Raw genomic sequence first — 17524 nt, 5'->3', positions numbered from 1 at the left:
TACTTTGATCATCATTCAGAAAAGGAACCCTAGAAGGACAAGAGTAGACAATGGGAGTCCAAGCATGAGGCTGGAGATGGTGGGGGAAAGTGGTGGCATTCATGATGGGTTTTTTGTTTTTTTTTGGCCGCACCTTGAGGCTTGCAGGATCTTAGTTTCCCGACCAGGGATCAAACCCGTGCCCCCTGTAGTGAAAGCACAGGCTCCTAACCACTGGACCACCAGGGAATTTCCTCAAGACGTCTTTTGAAAGAAGAATAAAGAGGACTTACTGAAGGATTAAATGTGGTGGAAAAGGGAAAAGGAGCTACCAATAATGACTACAAGGTTTTGCAATGATCACCATTCACTGGAGAGCATGAACAAAAAGTAGGAAAACTGGAAGATGAGCGGATTAGGAGAGAACTCATGGAAACAGATGCTGCTGTTAACTGTTAACATTTTCATTTCACAGATGAATAAGGTTTCAGAGAGATCCAATAACCTGTCTAAGTTTACCCAGCTGGTAAGTGGGATTCCTGAGTATTTTCACATACATTTATCTTTACCCTCACGGTACCCCCTTTTTATCTTCTCCAATTTATAGATAAGGAAACCGAGGTCCAGGGAGGTGAAGGCTACACAGCTAGAAAGTGGCAGAGCCAAGAATAGATATCAGATCTAACAGCAGCTATATTTCCCAATAAAGGAGACACGCTGGAAGACTGATAAGGAAACCTAAGAGGCCAGGTAGAAAAGAATCTGAGGTTTGAACAAAAATCGCACGCTCAGATTCTCTTTCGATGTTTTGAAATTCCCCAATAAGACTCCAGGACAAACTCCGTAGGCTGGGTTTCGAAAAGAAAAGCACAGTTGCCATCGTAGGAAAGTGCTTCCTGGTCGCCACTTCAGAATCACAGCTGCTCATTAAAATGCAGATTCTGGGCTCCAGCTAAGACATGCTGGTATAATAATCTATGGAAGGGAGACCCGGAATCTGCATTTTTCAAATTAGCGCTCCAGAAATCTCTGTCAAATAATAAAATTTGAGAACTGTGGAGGTATGGTTTGAACCCTGGCAGCCACCCACTACACTAGTAATCTGATCTACGCAGGTGACTTTGCACCTCCTGGCCTCAGTTTCCGAAATCGTGAAAGAACCAGCGCGTCGCGACGATATCGGCCTGAAACACTCGACCTTCCCCTAGCAGTGAGAATCAAACAACACGATCGCTTAAAGAAGGCAGGAGCGAGCTTCCCTGGTGGCGCAGTGGTTGAGAGTCTGCCTGCCGATGCAGGGGATACGGGTTCGTGCCCCGGTCCGGGGAGCGGCTGGGCCCGTAAGCCATGGCGGCTGAGCCTGCGTCCGGAGCCTGTGCTCCGCTATGGGAGAGGCCACAGCAGTGAGAAGCCCGCGTATCACACACACACAAAAAAAGCGGGGCACTGTGGGATACAGAGGTGCCGAAGAGGCCGCAAGGCATTGTGGGACACAGGGGGGCTGTTAGCCACTCTCGGCCTCCAGCTTCGATTGCAGGGCCGCCTCGTTTCAAGAAACTTGAAAACCCTCTCGGAGCGTCGCCGGGTGTCCCACGACGTAACTGTAAACATCCTCCGGTGCCTTGCAGGTTAATCAGAACAGCTCGAAAAGAACAGTGACGAACTTCCGGGTTGCCTTTGCTTTACGACTCGTGCGTTCTGCCGCCGAACCGGAAGCTGGGGAGCAGTTTACGACAACGCCGGTCGTGTTTACGGCGCCGGCTGCTGTGCGCGCGTCTTTCCTCTTTTCCCAGTTCATCGGACCACAGGCGGCGGTGCGGTCTCCGGCCTGGACAATCTCTCGCCATCGGGCCCGGGGGAGGCCATTGCAGGTGAGTAGTGTGTTTCGTAGGGTTCCGCGGACCTCCGGAGCCGAGTTGGGCGGCTCCTGGCCTTCGGAGGCCTACCGGAAGAAACCCTCGTACACTCCCTCCTGCCGCCGCTGTCCCTCCGCTGGGCGGGGCAGGCCTTCGGGGTCCCAGGTCCGACCCAGTGCGGGGCAGAGCCTTGTGGCTGAGGTCTCTTGCCCTAGACTCCGTTTAGCGGCCACGGGCTGGGCGAGCTGGGTCTCAGGGTCTTTTTAAAGCGGCCCACGGCTCTCTGAGCTGCTATGAGAGAGGTGTTGGGGGTGCCAAGCTGAGCGGTGTTCGGTCGTCTCTGAGGAGTTCACGGTCCAAATGTTTCTTTCCCTTTTCTGTGAAATGGGAGGCTAGGATGGAGTTGATTGATGTCTGATCTGAAACTCTCTACTCCCCAGGAATTGGGGGGGAACGACCTGCAGTGGTTGCTGTAACATACCCAGTACCGTGGCCTGCCAGCCGGAAGGCCCCTTCTGACTGCCCTGTTGGTGCCTCCTCATCCTTCCCCTGTGGCCAGTACAGCTGTCACTCCGTTTTAACTGAAAGGCTTAGTTTCTCCTATTGGTTCCATTGTGCTCACTCTTATTTTATGTGCGTTGAAACCAGGTGACTTCCTCCCACCCCACCCCATCCCCCCCCAGAGATATGCATGTCAAGCCTTGAGCCCGTTTATCTCCAGCTCTGACAAAACAAGTCGATTTTTTTAAGTGTATTTGGAGGTATCTTACTGTGTTATCAGTAGGGGCTGAAACCCCAGATCTTTTCAGGCCGCTGTCCAGCTTATAAAATAATGGGAAGAGTGTTGGACTTCCCATTATTTTATAAGGGGCAGACGACCCTAGAAATCAAATTGAAACGATGGGCAAGTCAACTGCTTGATTTGGCTGAACTGCACATTTTTATCTCTAAAATGGGGGCAGGGGTGGGAGGGTTAGTGTTGTTGCATCTGACACGTGTAGGAGCCTGATAAATATTTAATGTGAATTGTTTTGAGACCACCACCGCTTCCCTCGTCCAGTTCCTGAAGTGTAACTTAAGTTCAAGTTGGAGGATGGAGCTCCCAGGTCATTCCCTGTTGCTGTCACCCAAGTGTCCCCTCTGTAGGAAGCCTTAATCTCCCTATCGTTGAACAATGAAGAGAATTTCCTAAATTTAGTATCCTGCACTCTTTGATTGCTGTCCATACTCCAGAAATATTTGTGTAATGAATTTTCCCCTGGGAACTCAGCTTCTGAGTGTTTTCAGGGGATTACAGTGGATGATAAATGCGTACGTTTTTGATAGGACCCGTCAGGCGAACATCTGTCTGGAGCCCCTTTACGCAGAATGTGGACCCTGGAGCCAGTTTTCCTGGGTTCAACTTTTTCGTCCATTAGTGTTGTGACTTTGGGCAATTTCTTGATTTCTCTGTGCCTCAGTTTTCTTATCTGGAAAGTGGGGCTAATACTGGCCCTACCTTGGGATTGTTGGGAGGAGTTAATGAATTTATGTGTGGTAAGCACTAAGAACTTTCCTGGTACTCATAATGTTTATGAACATTGGCTGTAAGGCCACTTTTATGAACTAAGGTTTCTGGTGGCCTCCTTAGCCTTCTGGCTGGCCTTTTGCCTGACCCTGTGTCTGCTTGCTCTGCATAAAGATTTTCATTGACAGAAAATCAGAAGAACAACAAAGGAAAATTACATTTCAGGTTATATTCACGGACCCTAGTTTTCTTCTGGGCACTGTGTGTAAGTGTGTTTTTGCAAGACTCAGCAGTAATCGTGCAGCGTTTTACAACGGAATCGTTTCCAAATATGTTAATTAATACATACGGCTTTCACAATGATTCTCTGATAGAAATAAAACAAGGATCTTATGTATTTTACAGATGAAGAGACTGGGGCTTAGGGATTAAATATTGTATGCCTGGTGAAGGTGAGAACTACAACACACTTATTACACTTGAAAAAAAGTTACTACATTTCATCAAATATGTGAGATACCACGGATTTTAAGAAGCACAATTATTTCATGTAACACCAAGAAAGAAAAACTGCCAATTATGATATGATACCCCATCGAGCAGAAGGTGCACTCATTTCAGAGGTGGTACAGTGAAAAAAAAAAAAAATCAATGAAACATGATACATCAATTTTGTTAGCAGTCTTCTGAGTTTTAAGTATTCACAATATTATTTACAAGAAGACATTGAATGGGGAGTAGCTCAACAGTTGAGGGTTCTGTTTTGCATTTTTAATTTTGTCATTCATGTCTTAGCTTACCTCAAATGGAAGGCTTTTTTTTTAGTTTGAGGCTTTTCTTCATGGAGCTACTTATATTATTTGTATTTTTAAGGTTTTAGAAGATGGCAAAGTTCATGACACCCGTGATCCAGGACAACCCCTCAGGCTGGGGTCCCTGTGCGGTTCCCGAGCAGTTTCGGGATATGCCCTACCAGCCATTCAGCAAAGGAGATCGGCTAGGAAAGGTACTTGCCTGTCAGCGGGAGTCTGAATCTTTTAACCTGTGGCTGCTCCTCCAAGTTCGTTTCAATTTTATTCTCTCAGAAGCATCAGGGTTATAAGTATCCATTATATGGTAGATATAGTATTCATTATATAGTATCCATCTGGGTACTTCCAGTGGTCACAGGAGAGCTGGGCTCTTAAAAAGCCATCCTGAGCCAGTCCTGACACTTCTGCACACCGTGTCCTCACTTTGGGGGGGTTTCTGAGTGAACAGAAAGCCACCTGGTTGACCTGTGCTCCATGTCTTCTTCCCTCGTTGCTCTTAACTAGGTTGCAGACTGGACAGGGGCCACATACCAAGATAAGAGGTACACAAGTAAGTGTTCTCCGCCTGACTGCCTGGATCAGGGCCTTGGGAGATGGTTAGTTTTTCTAGTAACCTCCACCTGAAAGCATTCTAGGATGGGAACAAAATGCTGATAATAGTTCATAGTATTTCAGGGCATATTCTGGACTGTGGAAACAATCCACATTCTTTTTGGAAATAGCCTCAACTTAGACTGTTCGTTAAAGAGGTTCGACCTATTATCGTGGGTTTTCCCCCCCACTTTTGGGGAGCCATGGCCCCTTTTACAAATCTGGTGAACATGTTCCCATTTTTCATTTCATTGCAATTTATTGAACCTACGAGGCCAGTCAATGGATCCCAGTTTTTAAACTCCGGGTTTTAAGATCCTGATACAGTAAATTGGTTTCTTCCCTCTGTGCCAGTTGAGAGAGCTGGAAGTGGCTCCCTGGAATACTGAGTTAAGATTGTCTGAGTCTGAGGTCAGCAAGAAAGTCCGTCATAGCCCATTGCCACGTCTGCCTTGGGCACCTGATGATGACAGTGACGATACTTATGCCCTGTATACTTGCCTCTCCCGAGAGAGTAGATTTTAACTCATATTCTTACAGAATAAGGCAGAGAGTGAAATGGGCTTGTCTTAAGTTCCTCAGACTCTGTCTTGACTTAGAAAGTTCTTTGGACCAGAGCTTTTCAAACTTGAATGTGCGTATGAATCAGCTGCGGATCTTATTAAAATGCTGATTCTGATTCCGTGGGTCTGGAGTGAGGCTGTGAGTCTGTACATATAAGATGATCCCAGCCAACGGGTCAGGTCCTGAGACCACACTTTAAATAGCAGGGCTTTAGACCACCATGTATTTGTAAAGTCTGTAGGCAGTGTTGTTACACGCTGTCATCTTTGCCTCCAGATAAGTACTCCTCTCAGTTTGGAGGTGGAAGTCAGTATGCTTACTTCCATGAGGAGGATGAAACTAGTTTCCAGCTGGTGGATACGGCGCGCACACAGAAGACCGCCTACCAGCGGAATCGGATGCGATTTGCACAGGTAGGCCGAGAGCCAGCAATCCGACCGTCTTGGGGCTGTCACCTGCTGCTAAAAATGCTACCATGCGAGTACCGCTGAGAGGAGGGCATGTTATTGTGGGTCTTCTAGTGAATCCCAAGTAGCTATTCGGTGACAATTGTGCTAAAATAAACGGGTACTAAGTCCAGGGATGCATTTAAATAGTTTAGCTTTCTGTTGACCAGTAGCAAGGACATCTGTGCTAAGGATGGATGTTAGCGCTGGATTAACAAGGTGATCTGTGTCTGTTGCCTCACTTAATTGCTATGTCCAGGATTTATTAAGTAGATCGTCCAGTGGGGCTGCATCTTCTTACATAAAGAGGCAAACTCAACAACTCTAATAAGAGCCAGGAAACCTACTTCAATAAAAACTGTGTGTTGATATAAATCTAAGCTAATTCCAAGTACAAACATACCTCATTTTATTGTGCTTCGCAGTTCTGTTTTGTTTTGTTTTGTTTACAAATTGAAGGTTTGTGGCAACCCTGGTCGAGCAAGTCTTTTGGCCCCTTTTTTTCCAACAGCGTTTGGTTCACGTCATGTCTGTGTCACATTTAAGTAATTCTCACAATGTTTCAAACTTTTTCATTATTATTCTATTTGTTATGGTGATCAATGATCCATGATGGCTAATGTTACTACTCACTGAAGGCTCAGATGGTGGTTAACGTTTTTTAGCAATAAAGTGTTTTTTAAATTAAGGTGTATACATTGCTTTTTTTAGAAATAGTGGTATCACACACTAATAGTCTACAGTGTAGTGTAAACTATATGTATAGCATAACTTTTATATGCACTGGGAAAGCAAAAAATTTGTGTGACCAGCTTTATTGTGATACTTTATTGTGGACGTCTGGAACCAAACCCAAAATATCTCTGAGATATGCCTGTGCATGCTTGTAGATCCCCGGATGTTGATTCTATAAAAGCAGAGTAAAATGTGCAATTTGGGTTTGCATCCTAAACTAACTCTAATGGCCTCCCATTAGGCACTGCCAATTGTAAGCCAGATCTCCAAGATTCCCCCACCCCCACCCCCCGGTACGCGGGCCTCTCACTGTTGTGGCCTCTCCCGTTGCGGAGCACAGGCTCCAGACGCCCAGGCTCAGCGGCCATGGCTCACGGGCCCAGCCGCTCCGCGGCATGTGGGATCTTCCCGGACCGGGGCACGAACCCGTGTCCCCTGCATCGGCAGGCGGACCCTCAACCACTGCGCCACCAGGGAAGCCTCCAGGATTTTAACACGGATGTTTTTTCCTGCTTCCCAGCGGAACCTCCGCAGAGACAAGGATCGACGGAACATGTTGCAGTTCAACCTGCAGACCCTGCCTAAGAGCGCCAAGCAGAAGGAGAGGTGCGGTGCCCATCCTGCCAGAACAAGATGTTCTTCCAGGACCGACTGCACTCTGACAGCAGGAGGCCAGTGCAGGGGAATAGTCGTCTTCCCCACCATTGTGGGAAAACCAAAAAGTTTTCCCAGGGCCAATTAAGCCACTGTCTCAGCCCTGGTGTCATTCTCGAAGAGCTGTCAACAGCAGAGAGCATGGGCAGGAAACTGCTTGCAGAGGATGTGACTACTGAAGGGAAACACAGGCAGACAGGAAGCAATTTTTGAGCTTACCTAGACTTGGGTCTGCCGTGGCACAACTCCAGGGAGCCCCATTCACGCCGGCTCCTGTGAGTCCCTGGAGCTGTGTCGGATAGTAGCCCTGCCCGCGCTGGGGCTGCCAGTGGCCAGCTGCATAGACGGAGTAAAATATATGCATGATACTGGCCAGCAGTGGGGGCAGTATGCCTCTCTAGCATGTCTAGTGTGCGCCCTGTTGGTCTGTTCTTTTTTTTAAGCCCCTGTTTTCCTTAAAAATCTGCACTGAAAGCACAGTTTTCCTGTCTTTCCAGAGAACGCATACGACTGCAGAAAAAATTCCAGAAACAATTTGGAGTGAGGCAGAAATGGGACCAAAAATCACAGGTAGTATATCCATGTCGGAACTCTGTCCAGGAACTTGATTTCATTTGTTTGGTTGGTTTTATAACAGCTTTATTGAGGTATGGTGCACACAGTACACAATTCACCCATTTAAAGTGTACGTTTCGGTGATTTGTAGTGTATTGACAGAGTGCTACAGCCGTCATTACAGTCCATGTCAGAAGGTTCTCATCACTCTGAAAAGAAGCCCGGTACCCTGTGCCAGTCAGCCCCTCTCCTCCCCAGCCCTAGGCTGCCCCTTATCTATTTTCTGTCTCCAGATTTGTCTGCCCCAGACATTTCATATAAGTGAATCATAGCGGAATGATCTTTTGTGACTGGCTCCTTTCACCAAGCATCATGTTTTCAAGGCTCATCCATGCTGTAGCACATGTCAGCGCTTCACTCCTTTTCATTGCCACATTCCGTTAGATGGATAGACCACATTTTGTTTATCCGTTCACCACTGATGGGCACTGGGGCGGTTTTACTCTGGGGCATTATGAACCATGCCCCTGTGGGCATTCCTGCACAGGTGTTTTTGTGGGCGTAGCGAGAGTAGAAGACATGTAAGCAAGCGTAAAGGTGGAAGTTACATTTTGCTGGACATGGTGCTTGCTGTAGCAGCAAGAATAAATAGCTGATACCCTGAGAGAAATATAAAGGAGCTGTGACAGCTCCTGTATAAAACGTAGGAATATAGAAGAGCTGATGTTCCCAGGGTGGCGTCGTTACTGAGGAGTAGAATTCCCATTTGTTTCTGAGCTCTTGTCTCTTCGGTCCCCTTCTAGATCATAAGCCCCTAAGAGTCAGGGACGCTGCTGGAAAACAGCCAGCACGTAGTAAATGTTCTGGATATATTTACTGAATAAAAGCCTGCATACTATTAACCTGCCTTTCGCTTACGTTTTGCACTGGGTGTCATTTCTCCCCTCCAATGGTTTCCGCCAACAGAAGCCCCGGGACTCCTCAGTGGAAGTCCGCAGTGACTGGGAGGTGAAGGAGGAGATGGACTTTCCTCAGTTGATGAAGATGCGCTACTTGGAAGTGTCAGAGCCCCAGGACATGTAGGTGACGTCTTCTACTACTGTCCACCACACTCTCGTGTGTGGACCAGCTGGTGATGACTGCTGGCCTAAGCGCTAGCATTTCCAAAGGTGCTGCATAAGATTGACAAACAGGTTTTAAAAAGCAATGGCAAGAGGGGGAAAGCAGAAAGAAGTTAGTTTTCTGATATTAAAACTTCATCTCCTCAGGAACTCCCTGGCGGTACAGTGGTTGGGACTCCGCACTTTCACTGCCAAGGGCATGGGTTCCATCCCTAGTCGGGGGACTAGAATCCCACAAGCCGTACGGCGCGGCCAAAACGAAAAACAACTTCAGCTCTCTGAACTGCCTAGCATTGTGAGCAAAAGAATTAAGTTATAGAACTCTTGTTGGCAGAAAGAAATTTGCTGTCAAACTCCAGGTTTCCTTCCACTGCCTGAAATACTGAGCAAAAGAAAAAATTAAGTTCTATAGCTCTGAGGGCAGAAAGAGAAAGATAGCAGTTCTTCAAGAGTCATGAAGCTTTTGCTTACATTTCAAAGAGCTCCTTCCGTCAGAGGGCCGGCAGATGCAAATAACCGAGTGGGGAGCCGGAGCGCCGGACGGGAGTCAGTGTGCCTGCTGGGGGCTCCGTAACTGCCCCTCCCTGTCTCGGCCTCAGCCTCCCCGTCTTTCAGATGGGGGGGCGAGCAGAATGGGCTGTGTCCTTGCTCTTCTGTGGGGCCACATCAGGAGCTGAGGGGGCGGGGCCCCAGGCAAGCGCGGAGCGTCTAGTCGGAGGATGTTTTCACCTCTCACGCTCTAGACTCCGGAATAAGACTTTGGATTCCGTGGCTTAACAGAAAAGTAGGTGGTCTCCTTCCCCTTCACTTAGCGCGTGTTGCCTGCTCTCCCCTCAGCGAGTGCTGCGGGGCCCTGGAATACTACGACAAAGCCTTCGACCGCGTCACCACGAGGAGCGAGAAGCCGCTGCGCAGCATCAAGCGCATCTTCCACACCGTCACCACCACGGACGACCCCGTCATCCGGAAGGTGGGCGCCCCTGCCCCGCCCCTGCCCGCCCGCGGGGAGTGTCGAGGCCTCGGGACAGAGACGCGGGGATGCGTGTGAATTGGTTGGGCCTCGGAAGCCCCTGTAGATAAGACTCTTCCGAATCGGCTTCGGATGAGATGAAAATAAGAGCACTTTGCCGGCCAGACCATAAGCGTTGATGTGAGGTGAAGCTGGGCCCGGGTCCCAGCTGTGCCGTGCTTCCCGGCTTCACCTCCCCGAGGCCTTAGCTTTCTTACCTGTAAATTGGGGTAAATGTACGTACACGTGCCGCTGGGGTGAGGATGGAAGCATCGGGCAGGGCTCTCCTGGGATTCAGCAGGTGCTCAGGGGGCTGCAGTTCCTTGGACCCCAGGACACAAGCTCACTGGCTGGCTTGCGGCAGCCTCGCTCAGACAGGGTGTGGGTGTGAATGCGCCTTACAGAGGAGTCCTTCCCCTGCTGTGCCTGGCCGGTTCAACCCTGAAGTAGTCTCACCTCCCTTCTGTCCTCTGCAGCTGGCAAAAACTCAGGGGAACGTGTTTGCCACCGATGCCATCCTGGCCACACTGATGAGCTGCACCCGCTCCGTGTATTCCTGGGACATCGTCGTCCAGAGAGTCGGGTCCAAGCTCTTCTTTGACAAGAGAGACAACTCTGACTTCGGTAAGAAGCCTGTTTGGGAACAGCGCAGAGGTGCTGAGTGTCCTTGTTGGTTCAGAGCCACTCCCTGGTCCAGAGAATGGGTAGAAGAGGGTCTGTCTCCTCACGGGCACCGGCAGCCATGTCAGAATCCCATGCAGCCTCCTCGGCGACGGGGGAAGGGACTGTCACTGCAGTCCCTCTTGGGGCGTCAGCCTTCGGAGTCCTCGTGGTGCCCAAATACCGTGCTGCTACTGTTTACTCATTTGAACAGCACTTTCCTGACGTCTGTCATCTCTCTGTACCACCTTTAGTACATACTTAATGTTCTTCTTTAGAATGATGCCTTTTTTACTTCAGCGTAGTTACGAAGGAAAAAAACACGCACGCGTGTATCTCACACCGTACGTGTGCGTATGTGCGCACACAGTGAGTGAAAACCAGAGAACGAAAACCGCTCAAAAATAGCAGGGTGAAGCCCAACGTGATTATATTGCTTCTCTTTGTCAAACATTCTCTTGAGGAATCCAAAAAGAAGGGAAAGCTATGGCTTTCTTCCACATGATCGTGCCTGAATTTAACGTTAGTGTCTCAAGTTATCCGGAAGCGCACCCTGCTCCTCCCCAGTGTGTCCCACACGCAGGGGACCCACGTTAGCAGATGGCGTTTCTTTGGAGGAAGGGTATGTGTCATTTGGATCGCCACTGCTCCCCAAGGGGCCATGCACCTCTTCGGTGACTCTGTTTCGTGAGTGGTTGGCTATGTCACCGCTCTTGCAGACCTCCTGACGGTGAGCGAGACAGCCAACGAGCCCCCGCAAGATGAAGGCAACTCCTTCAACTCACCCCGCAACCTGGCCATGGAAGCAACCTACATCAACCACAACTTCTCCCAGCAGTGCTTGAGGATGGTGAGGCCCTGGGAGCATCTGGGAGTCCATTTTTAGCTTGTCGACTCCAGCTGCTGTTTATTGAGCATCTGCCGTGTTGTCAGCTCCGGGGTTGTGGGATTGGTTAGGATAGACGGGGTCCCTGCCTGTCACAGAGGAGATCCGAGCTTGGGCTTTAAGATTAGACAGCCTGACTTTGAACCCAAGATCCACCAGTTTCTAGCTTTGTGGTGTTGGGCATGTTTCTTCTCTGTAAAATTAGAATACCAGTAATACTTGTTTCACTTAGATGCATTGTGACCTTTTCTTCAAATATCTGTGTACAAGGACACTCACTGTTTCGGAGCTGGGGATACAGCAACCAGCCAAAGTTGCAACCCTTCGGGAGCTTTGTTACAACGGAGGAGGAAAGACTGTAAACCCTGAGTACACATATGTTGTGACAAGTGGCTGTGTGTGCCACGGAGAAAAACAAAACGGGAGGGACGAGATTGCTATTTAAATGAGACACCTAAAGCGCGTGGGCGACAAACATAAGCACGGGGTGAGCGCGAGCTGTTACATCCGTCGTGGCCCGCGGGCTGGTGCTTGCGCTCGGAAGGGATAAACGGATGCACAGCACATAGTGATCCCAGAGCCCCCTCAGGAGCCAGGGACCCAGTCAGGGCTGTGACAGAGCAGAGGTGCAGGGTCTGGCTGATTGCCTTGGCGACAAGTTGCTGCCGTCTCGTGACACCTCTGTCATCCTTGCAGGGGAAGGAAAGATACAACTTCCCCAACCCAAACCCGTTTGTGGAGGATGACATGGATAAGAATGAGATTGCCTCTGTGGCCTACCGGTATGTCACCTCCCTGGTGCCCGTGCCCCGTGTGGGTGGTGTGTCTGAAATCCAGGATCTCAGCTGACCAAAGGAGCTCCTCCTTCCTTGCAGTTACCGCAGGTGGAAGCTCGGAGACGACATTGACCTCATCGTCCGCTGTGAGCACGACGGCGTCATGACTGGTGCCAACGGGGAGGTGTCGTTCATCAACATCAAGACCCTCAACGAGTGGGACTCGAGGGTGAGTACCATCCTATGTCTCTCTTCTCCTCGCCTCACTTAGAGAGCACCGAGATTTTGTCTGTCTTCTGAGTTCTTCCCCTACTTACTTACTGAGAACGAGATCGTGTGTGTGAGATAATTACCTTCTTCCAGTGCTTTCTGTCCCTCTGTTCCATTCCCGCCTCCTGTTGATTTCTGCTCTCTGCAAGCGTGATTTTGATCTTTCCTTCTGAGCCGGGCTGGCAGGTCTCCTGTAAGCTGCGCAGCTCTTCTTTTTGACCCGTTCTTTCGCTTACTGCAGCCCCTACCTGGTCTTCAACCTTCAGACGCCCTTTTTCCACCTCCTTCACTTATTGAAGTCAGAGATTCTCAGATTAGCCCAGATTTGGCTCTTCAGGGGGCATCTTGAAAGAATCATGTGTCCTTCGCTTTTCCTCCTCTTTCTGTTCTCTCTCAGGCTGGTACGCCATGATTACTGGGCTCTCATCCTTTCTGAAAGTACCTGGGCTACGTGCCTGAATTTGAAATGGGTGGCAGAGCTCCTCAGTGCTGCTGTGTAGAATAAAGGATTCTTGGTGCAAGGACAGGAAGGCCGGGCCTGTGTTGAACGAGGGTCCAGTGAGATGGAGTTTGGGGGCTCTTGTGCTCTGCTTTCATTAGAGCCAAGGGATTAGCATTTCAGGCTGCTGAGTCTCACCCCCAGATGCTCCTTAGCCTCCGTCACCTGCTGAGAGCACACCGGAAGGTTTGCTGCGAACTTAGCTCTGGGCCAGTGGCCTTTTCTTAGACTTTCCACCATGCCCTCCCTGTAGCATTTGGTGTCGTTGTATTTGTATGGCTGTGCCTCCTGCGTCAGTACCTTAATCTAGTCTTACACGTTTCTCAACTTCTTTTCACGTGTTTCCTTTGCTGGTTCCCCTCCTTTGTGACCCCCAGTGGAGCCTTCTGTTAGGGTCAGTCCCCTTTGCAAGTCATTTTGCCATAACCACTTCTTTATATAACATGCATTCATCTTCTTTGGCTCCATAACAAAGTAACAGGAACTTGGAGGCTTAAAATGACATCCATTAGCTCTTAGTTTGGTAGGTCAGAAGTCTAGCATCATGTGGCTTGGTTCTCTGCTCAGAATATCCAAGAACTAAAGTTAAGGTTTCAGCAGAACTGAGTTCTCAGCTAGAGTTTCTGGAAGAAAATCCACTTCCAAGCTCATTCTAGTTGGCAGAATTCAGTTCCTTGTAGTTGTCAGATTGAGGTCCCCTGTTCTCTTGCCAGATGTCAGCTGGGGCCGCTCAGCTTCTAGAGGCCACCCACATTTCTTTCCACGTGGTCCCCTCCACCTTCAAACCAGCAACATCAGATTCTTTTCGTGCTTGAAATCTCTGGCTTCCTCTGTGTCCGACCTCTACACCCAGATTTAAGAGACTCACATGGTTAGGTGAGGCCCATCCAGATGGTCTTCCTGTCTTAAGGGACCTTAACTCCGTCTGCAGAATCCCTTTGACATGAGATAGCGTGATCGTGGGTATTTCATCATACACGTTCCATCCAGACTCCATGGTAGCAGATTCTGCAAGAGCAGGGTCACGGGGGGGTCATCTTAGAATTCTGCCTACTCCGAGCCTCATCCTTGAACTCTAAAAATGATTCCCGAAATCTATTCTGACTCCCATTCCATTGTTGGTTTTTCTCTTTTTTCTAAAATACCTTGTCATTCCACTGTCCTTGTTTGTCATTCCCTCTGGCCTGGCCGTCCGTCAGCTTTGTCTCTCCTGCTCTCTTCGGCTCAGAGCCTCAAACATCTCCTCCTTTGCACTCTTGAATTCTGCTGTCAGGTGCAGTCTGTCTTCTTGCTCAGCTCCGGGTCTCACTGACATCATCGCCCTAGTTTAGGGCCCTCCGCTCCTCGTGATGCCTGTTATTAGTGGACCTCCCTACCTCACTCCTCCCTCCCTTCAGCATCTCTGCCAGTTAATTGTCCGAAACACTGCTTTCTTGAGGAAGCACAGATTTGAGGAAAGGCCCTTAAAATGCCACAGCAAACTCACAGGGCTGCTGCAGGATAGTTTTAATTTTTGAAGAAAGCCCAAAGACATCTGTCAGAATACTGCCCCTAAGTGGTTTGGACCTAACTACTTAATAAAAGGAACTCTTTAGTATTTCTTCTGGCCTAGGGTTGCCAGGAACCAAGAAAGCTGAGGAGTCTCTGCCATGTGCCCTTCAGCCGGTCACTTCACTCTGGGGCCAGGTTCCCACATCTGCAGAAAAGGTGGTTGGAGAAGGTGGTCTCCGGGGTCTCTGCTTTTTGTCTGACTCTGTGTGTATGTGTGCACAGCGCCAGACCCTGAGCTCCTCGCTGTCTGCGGGCCTCCACACCCACAGGGGCTAAACCGGCCCGTCTCTGCCCGCATCCCTCTCAGATCACTCCACCTCCAGCTTCTGCCAGTATCCTCCGTGGGGGAGCTGCCAGGCTCCCATGCAAAACCCTTCCTCTCCGCACAGCATGTGGTAAACGTGCCCTCACCACTTGTGTGGCGCTTGTTTTTTAACTCGTGTGCGTGCGTGTCCTGGTCTGGATGAGCTCTTGTGAAGGGAGGAGTCGTGCTCTGTTGAGCGCCTGCTGCACAAGGGAGGGACCGAGGCCCTGCCTCTTAGAAGATAAGTCTGGCCTCTGCTTTACCTGTGGGCTCGCCCCTCCCCAGTCAGGCCCACTGAGGAGTTTCTTCTCTGCCCGAAGTGGCAGCAGACCGCGGGCAGCAGGAGCCCGCCCTGGCGCCTGTAACTGGCCCCCTCCTGCAGCACTGCAATGGCGTCGACTGGCGCCAGAAGCTGGATTCTCAGCGAGGGGCCGTCATTGCCACCGAGCTGAAGAACAACAGCTACAAGTTGGCCCGCTGGACCTGCTGTGCTTTGCTGGCCGGATCCGAGTACCTCAAGCTTGGGTGAGATTCCTGTGTGGGAGCTCATCTTTGGAAGGGGGTTCTGCAGGTTGGGAGACCAGGGCTGGCCTTTCCTCCTTTTTCTTGGGACAAGCATCAGGCCAGGTGTCACCATGTAACTGATACTCGACCCCAGGCATCACTGTGTCTCTGTGTCCGTCTGCCCCCACCATAATACTCCTCTTCCCCTCAATAGTTACGTGTCCCGGTACCACGTGAAAGACTCCTCACGCCACGTCATCCTGGGCACCCAGCAGTTCAAGCCCAATGAGTTTGCCAGCCAGATCAACCTGAGCGTGGAGAATGCCTGGGGCATCCTGCGCTGCGTCATCGACATCTGCATGAAGCTGGAGGAGGGCAAGTACCTCATCCTCAAGGACCCCAACAAGCAGGTCATCCGCGTCTATAGCCTGCCCGACGGCACCTTCAGCTCGGATGAGGACGACGAGGAGGAGGAGGAGGAAGAAGAGGAAGAAGAAGGTTTGTAGCAGGCCTCCCTCCGGAGTCTGGCGTGAGCCGCGTGCTGGCTGGGGCCCAAGCTCTGTGTGCACAGTCCTCTGTAACCTCGATGGAAACCTCTGGGAATTCCCTGAGATGTCACTTGGAGTAGCATTCAGTCTGGCTCCAGAAGCTGCTTCCAGGGCCTTTAGATCACAAGACGGGGTCAGGGAGGAGAGTGGTCTTTCAGAGGCTGGGGCAAGGAAGAAGCATCTAGAGGAAGGCAGCGGAAGTCCCTGACGTTAGCCAGTGGTCTGAGGGAGGAAAGATGCTCCAGGTGAGTTACACGGGCTTTAAAGCTTTCTCTCACCTGCTTCACCAGTAGGTGACTGAAGGAAATGTGCGGAGCTGAAAGGTTTCCCTTCTGCGTGGAGGTGTTGAAAACCATAAGCAATTCACCAGTTTGATGTGGCTTTTGTATCTTTCAGAGGAAGAAACCTAAACCAGACAGTGATGTGGAGCTGGATCCTGCGATTCTGCCGAGCCTAGGAGGGCCTTGTATACCTGGGGGAATGTTTGATTGTTGCTCTCTGCAGCTTGAAAGTTGGAGTAAAGTATAAGTCTGTCTAGTCTCTTACTTTCATCGTGTGCCTATGTTATGATTGGCAGCCCTTCTTCTCCGAGTAGCCCTTGGGAGAGGGAGGGTGAGATACAGCAGTCTTTCTGGAGTTCATAATCTGGGTTCCATCCTTTGTTCCTAAGCATTAGTAGTTTTACATTCCTGTTAGGAGGTGAATGCCCTGGATTTTTTTGTTCTTGGAACCCCTTGAAATTATCCTTTCCTGGGGAGTGTTGTCCATTGTGAGTTCCCCGTAGGAAGTCCATTTCCACAAGCACGAGTGCCTGCTGGCTGTGTGCCAGACCCAGCTGCTGCCTTCAGAGACACACATCACTGGTGAAACATGAAGCAGGGCAGTCTTTGAAGGTTGAGGTGGGGCGGCTGCAGGTGGAGGAGACTGCCTTGGAAGATTCTGATGGATGTTCCACTGTGTGGTGATCGTAATGGTTCGTAAATTGTTTTCAAGCTTGCCTTGGGCTGGTGACAGGATCTCAAGCTGGCACCCTCAAAGAACTGTGTCATAAATCAGAGCTACATATGTTTAGTACCTGTAAACTTTTTATAAGCGGACAGGGTTCTGTCCGATGTACAGAACACTATGAAGTAATATACTGTGCCACGTGTTATACTGCGTGTTCTATAAATATCTCATCGGACCCTGACACAGAACTGTAATGCTGGTGGAAGTCATACCATTATACAGATGAGAAAACTGGCTCAGCTTCTGGGTGACGGTCCTAAAGTTAACAATTGTAATCAAAATAATTGAGCCTCAGAAAGCAAGCAAAAACTTACTGGACTGTGTTGTCAGAGTTACTAGGAAAACAGAGCATAAGATGTGCTTCTTGGGGAGCTTTCATTGTAGGTGGAGCATTACAAAATTCACTTTAAAGTAGTGTGACAAGTGTCATGGGGTTTCAGGTTCGGGCTGGTACTCCCCGAGCTGCCTCCCACAGACCCGTGATGCAACCCAGCAGGATTAGCTGGAGCAGGTGGGCAGGTGGAAGTTAATTCCAGTCTCATTCTCTAAAAACATCTTATATCAGCCTCCAGATGCCTCATGTCTTTCATCTATCCCCTACTTCCATCTGGTCTTGCTTGGGGCCACCAAGTTGACTGCTGTAAATAGTCCTGACTCTAAACTTTCAATAGCATCCTGCGGCCTACAGT

General features: G+C 49.7%; 1 protein-coding gene across 1 annotated transcript; it reads left to right on the top strand.

Annotated features, from left to right (window-relative positions):
• The first annotated feature begins 1117 nt into the window (after positions 1–1117).
• EIF3D (eukaryotic translation initiation factor 3 subunit D) lies at positions 1118–16372 on the top strand. The gene is made up of 15 exons (XM_059080774.2): positions 1118–1850; positions 4216–4348; positions 4659–4704; positions 5586–5722; positions 7011–7096; positions 7642–7714; positions 8666–8778; positions 9658–9790; positions 10306–10453; positions 11209–11339; positions 12072–12157; positions 12251–12380; positions 15158–15300; positions 15494–15777; positions 16224–16372. The coding sequence occupies exons 2-15, from the start codon at positions 4226–4228 to the stop codon at positions 16235–16237; spliced, it is 1647 nt and encodes a 548-aa protein (XP_058936757.1). The 5' UTR covers positions 1118–1850; positions 4216–4225; the 3' UTR covers positions 16238–16372.
• Positions 16373–17524: the final 1152 nt, after the last annotated feature.

The sequence above is a fragment of the Kogia breviceps genome, chromosome 12 (assembly GCF_026419965.1).
Source record: "Kogia breviceps isolate mKogBre1 chromosome 12, mKogBre1 haplotype 1, whole genome shotgun sequence".
Lineage (NCBI taxonomy): Eukaryota > Metazoa > Chordata > Mammalia > Artiodactyla > Physeteridae > Kogia > Kogia breviceps.
Note: the sequence above shows the minus strand (reverse complement) of the source record. Positions and strands in the feature narration are given on the sequence as shown.

What these genes read in the sequence shown, in the direction of transcription:
- EIF3D (XM_059080774.2), top strand. Translation starts at nt 4,226, where the DNA reads ATGGCAAAGTTCATGACACCCGTGATCCAGGACAACCCCTCAGGCTGG. An exon ending in CCAAGATAAGAGGTACACAA is followed by an intron (nt 4,705 to 5,585) that starts GTAAGTGTTCTC and finishes CTTTGCCTCCAG; the next exon opens with ATAAGTACTCCTCTCAGTTT. An exon ending in GTGTCAGAGCCCCAGGACAT is followed by an intron (nt 8,779 to 9,657) that starts GTAGGTGACGTC and finishes CTCTCCCCTCAG; the next exon opens with CGAGTGCTGCGGGGCCCTGG.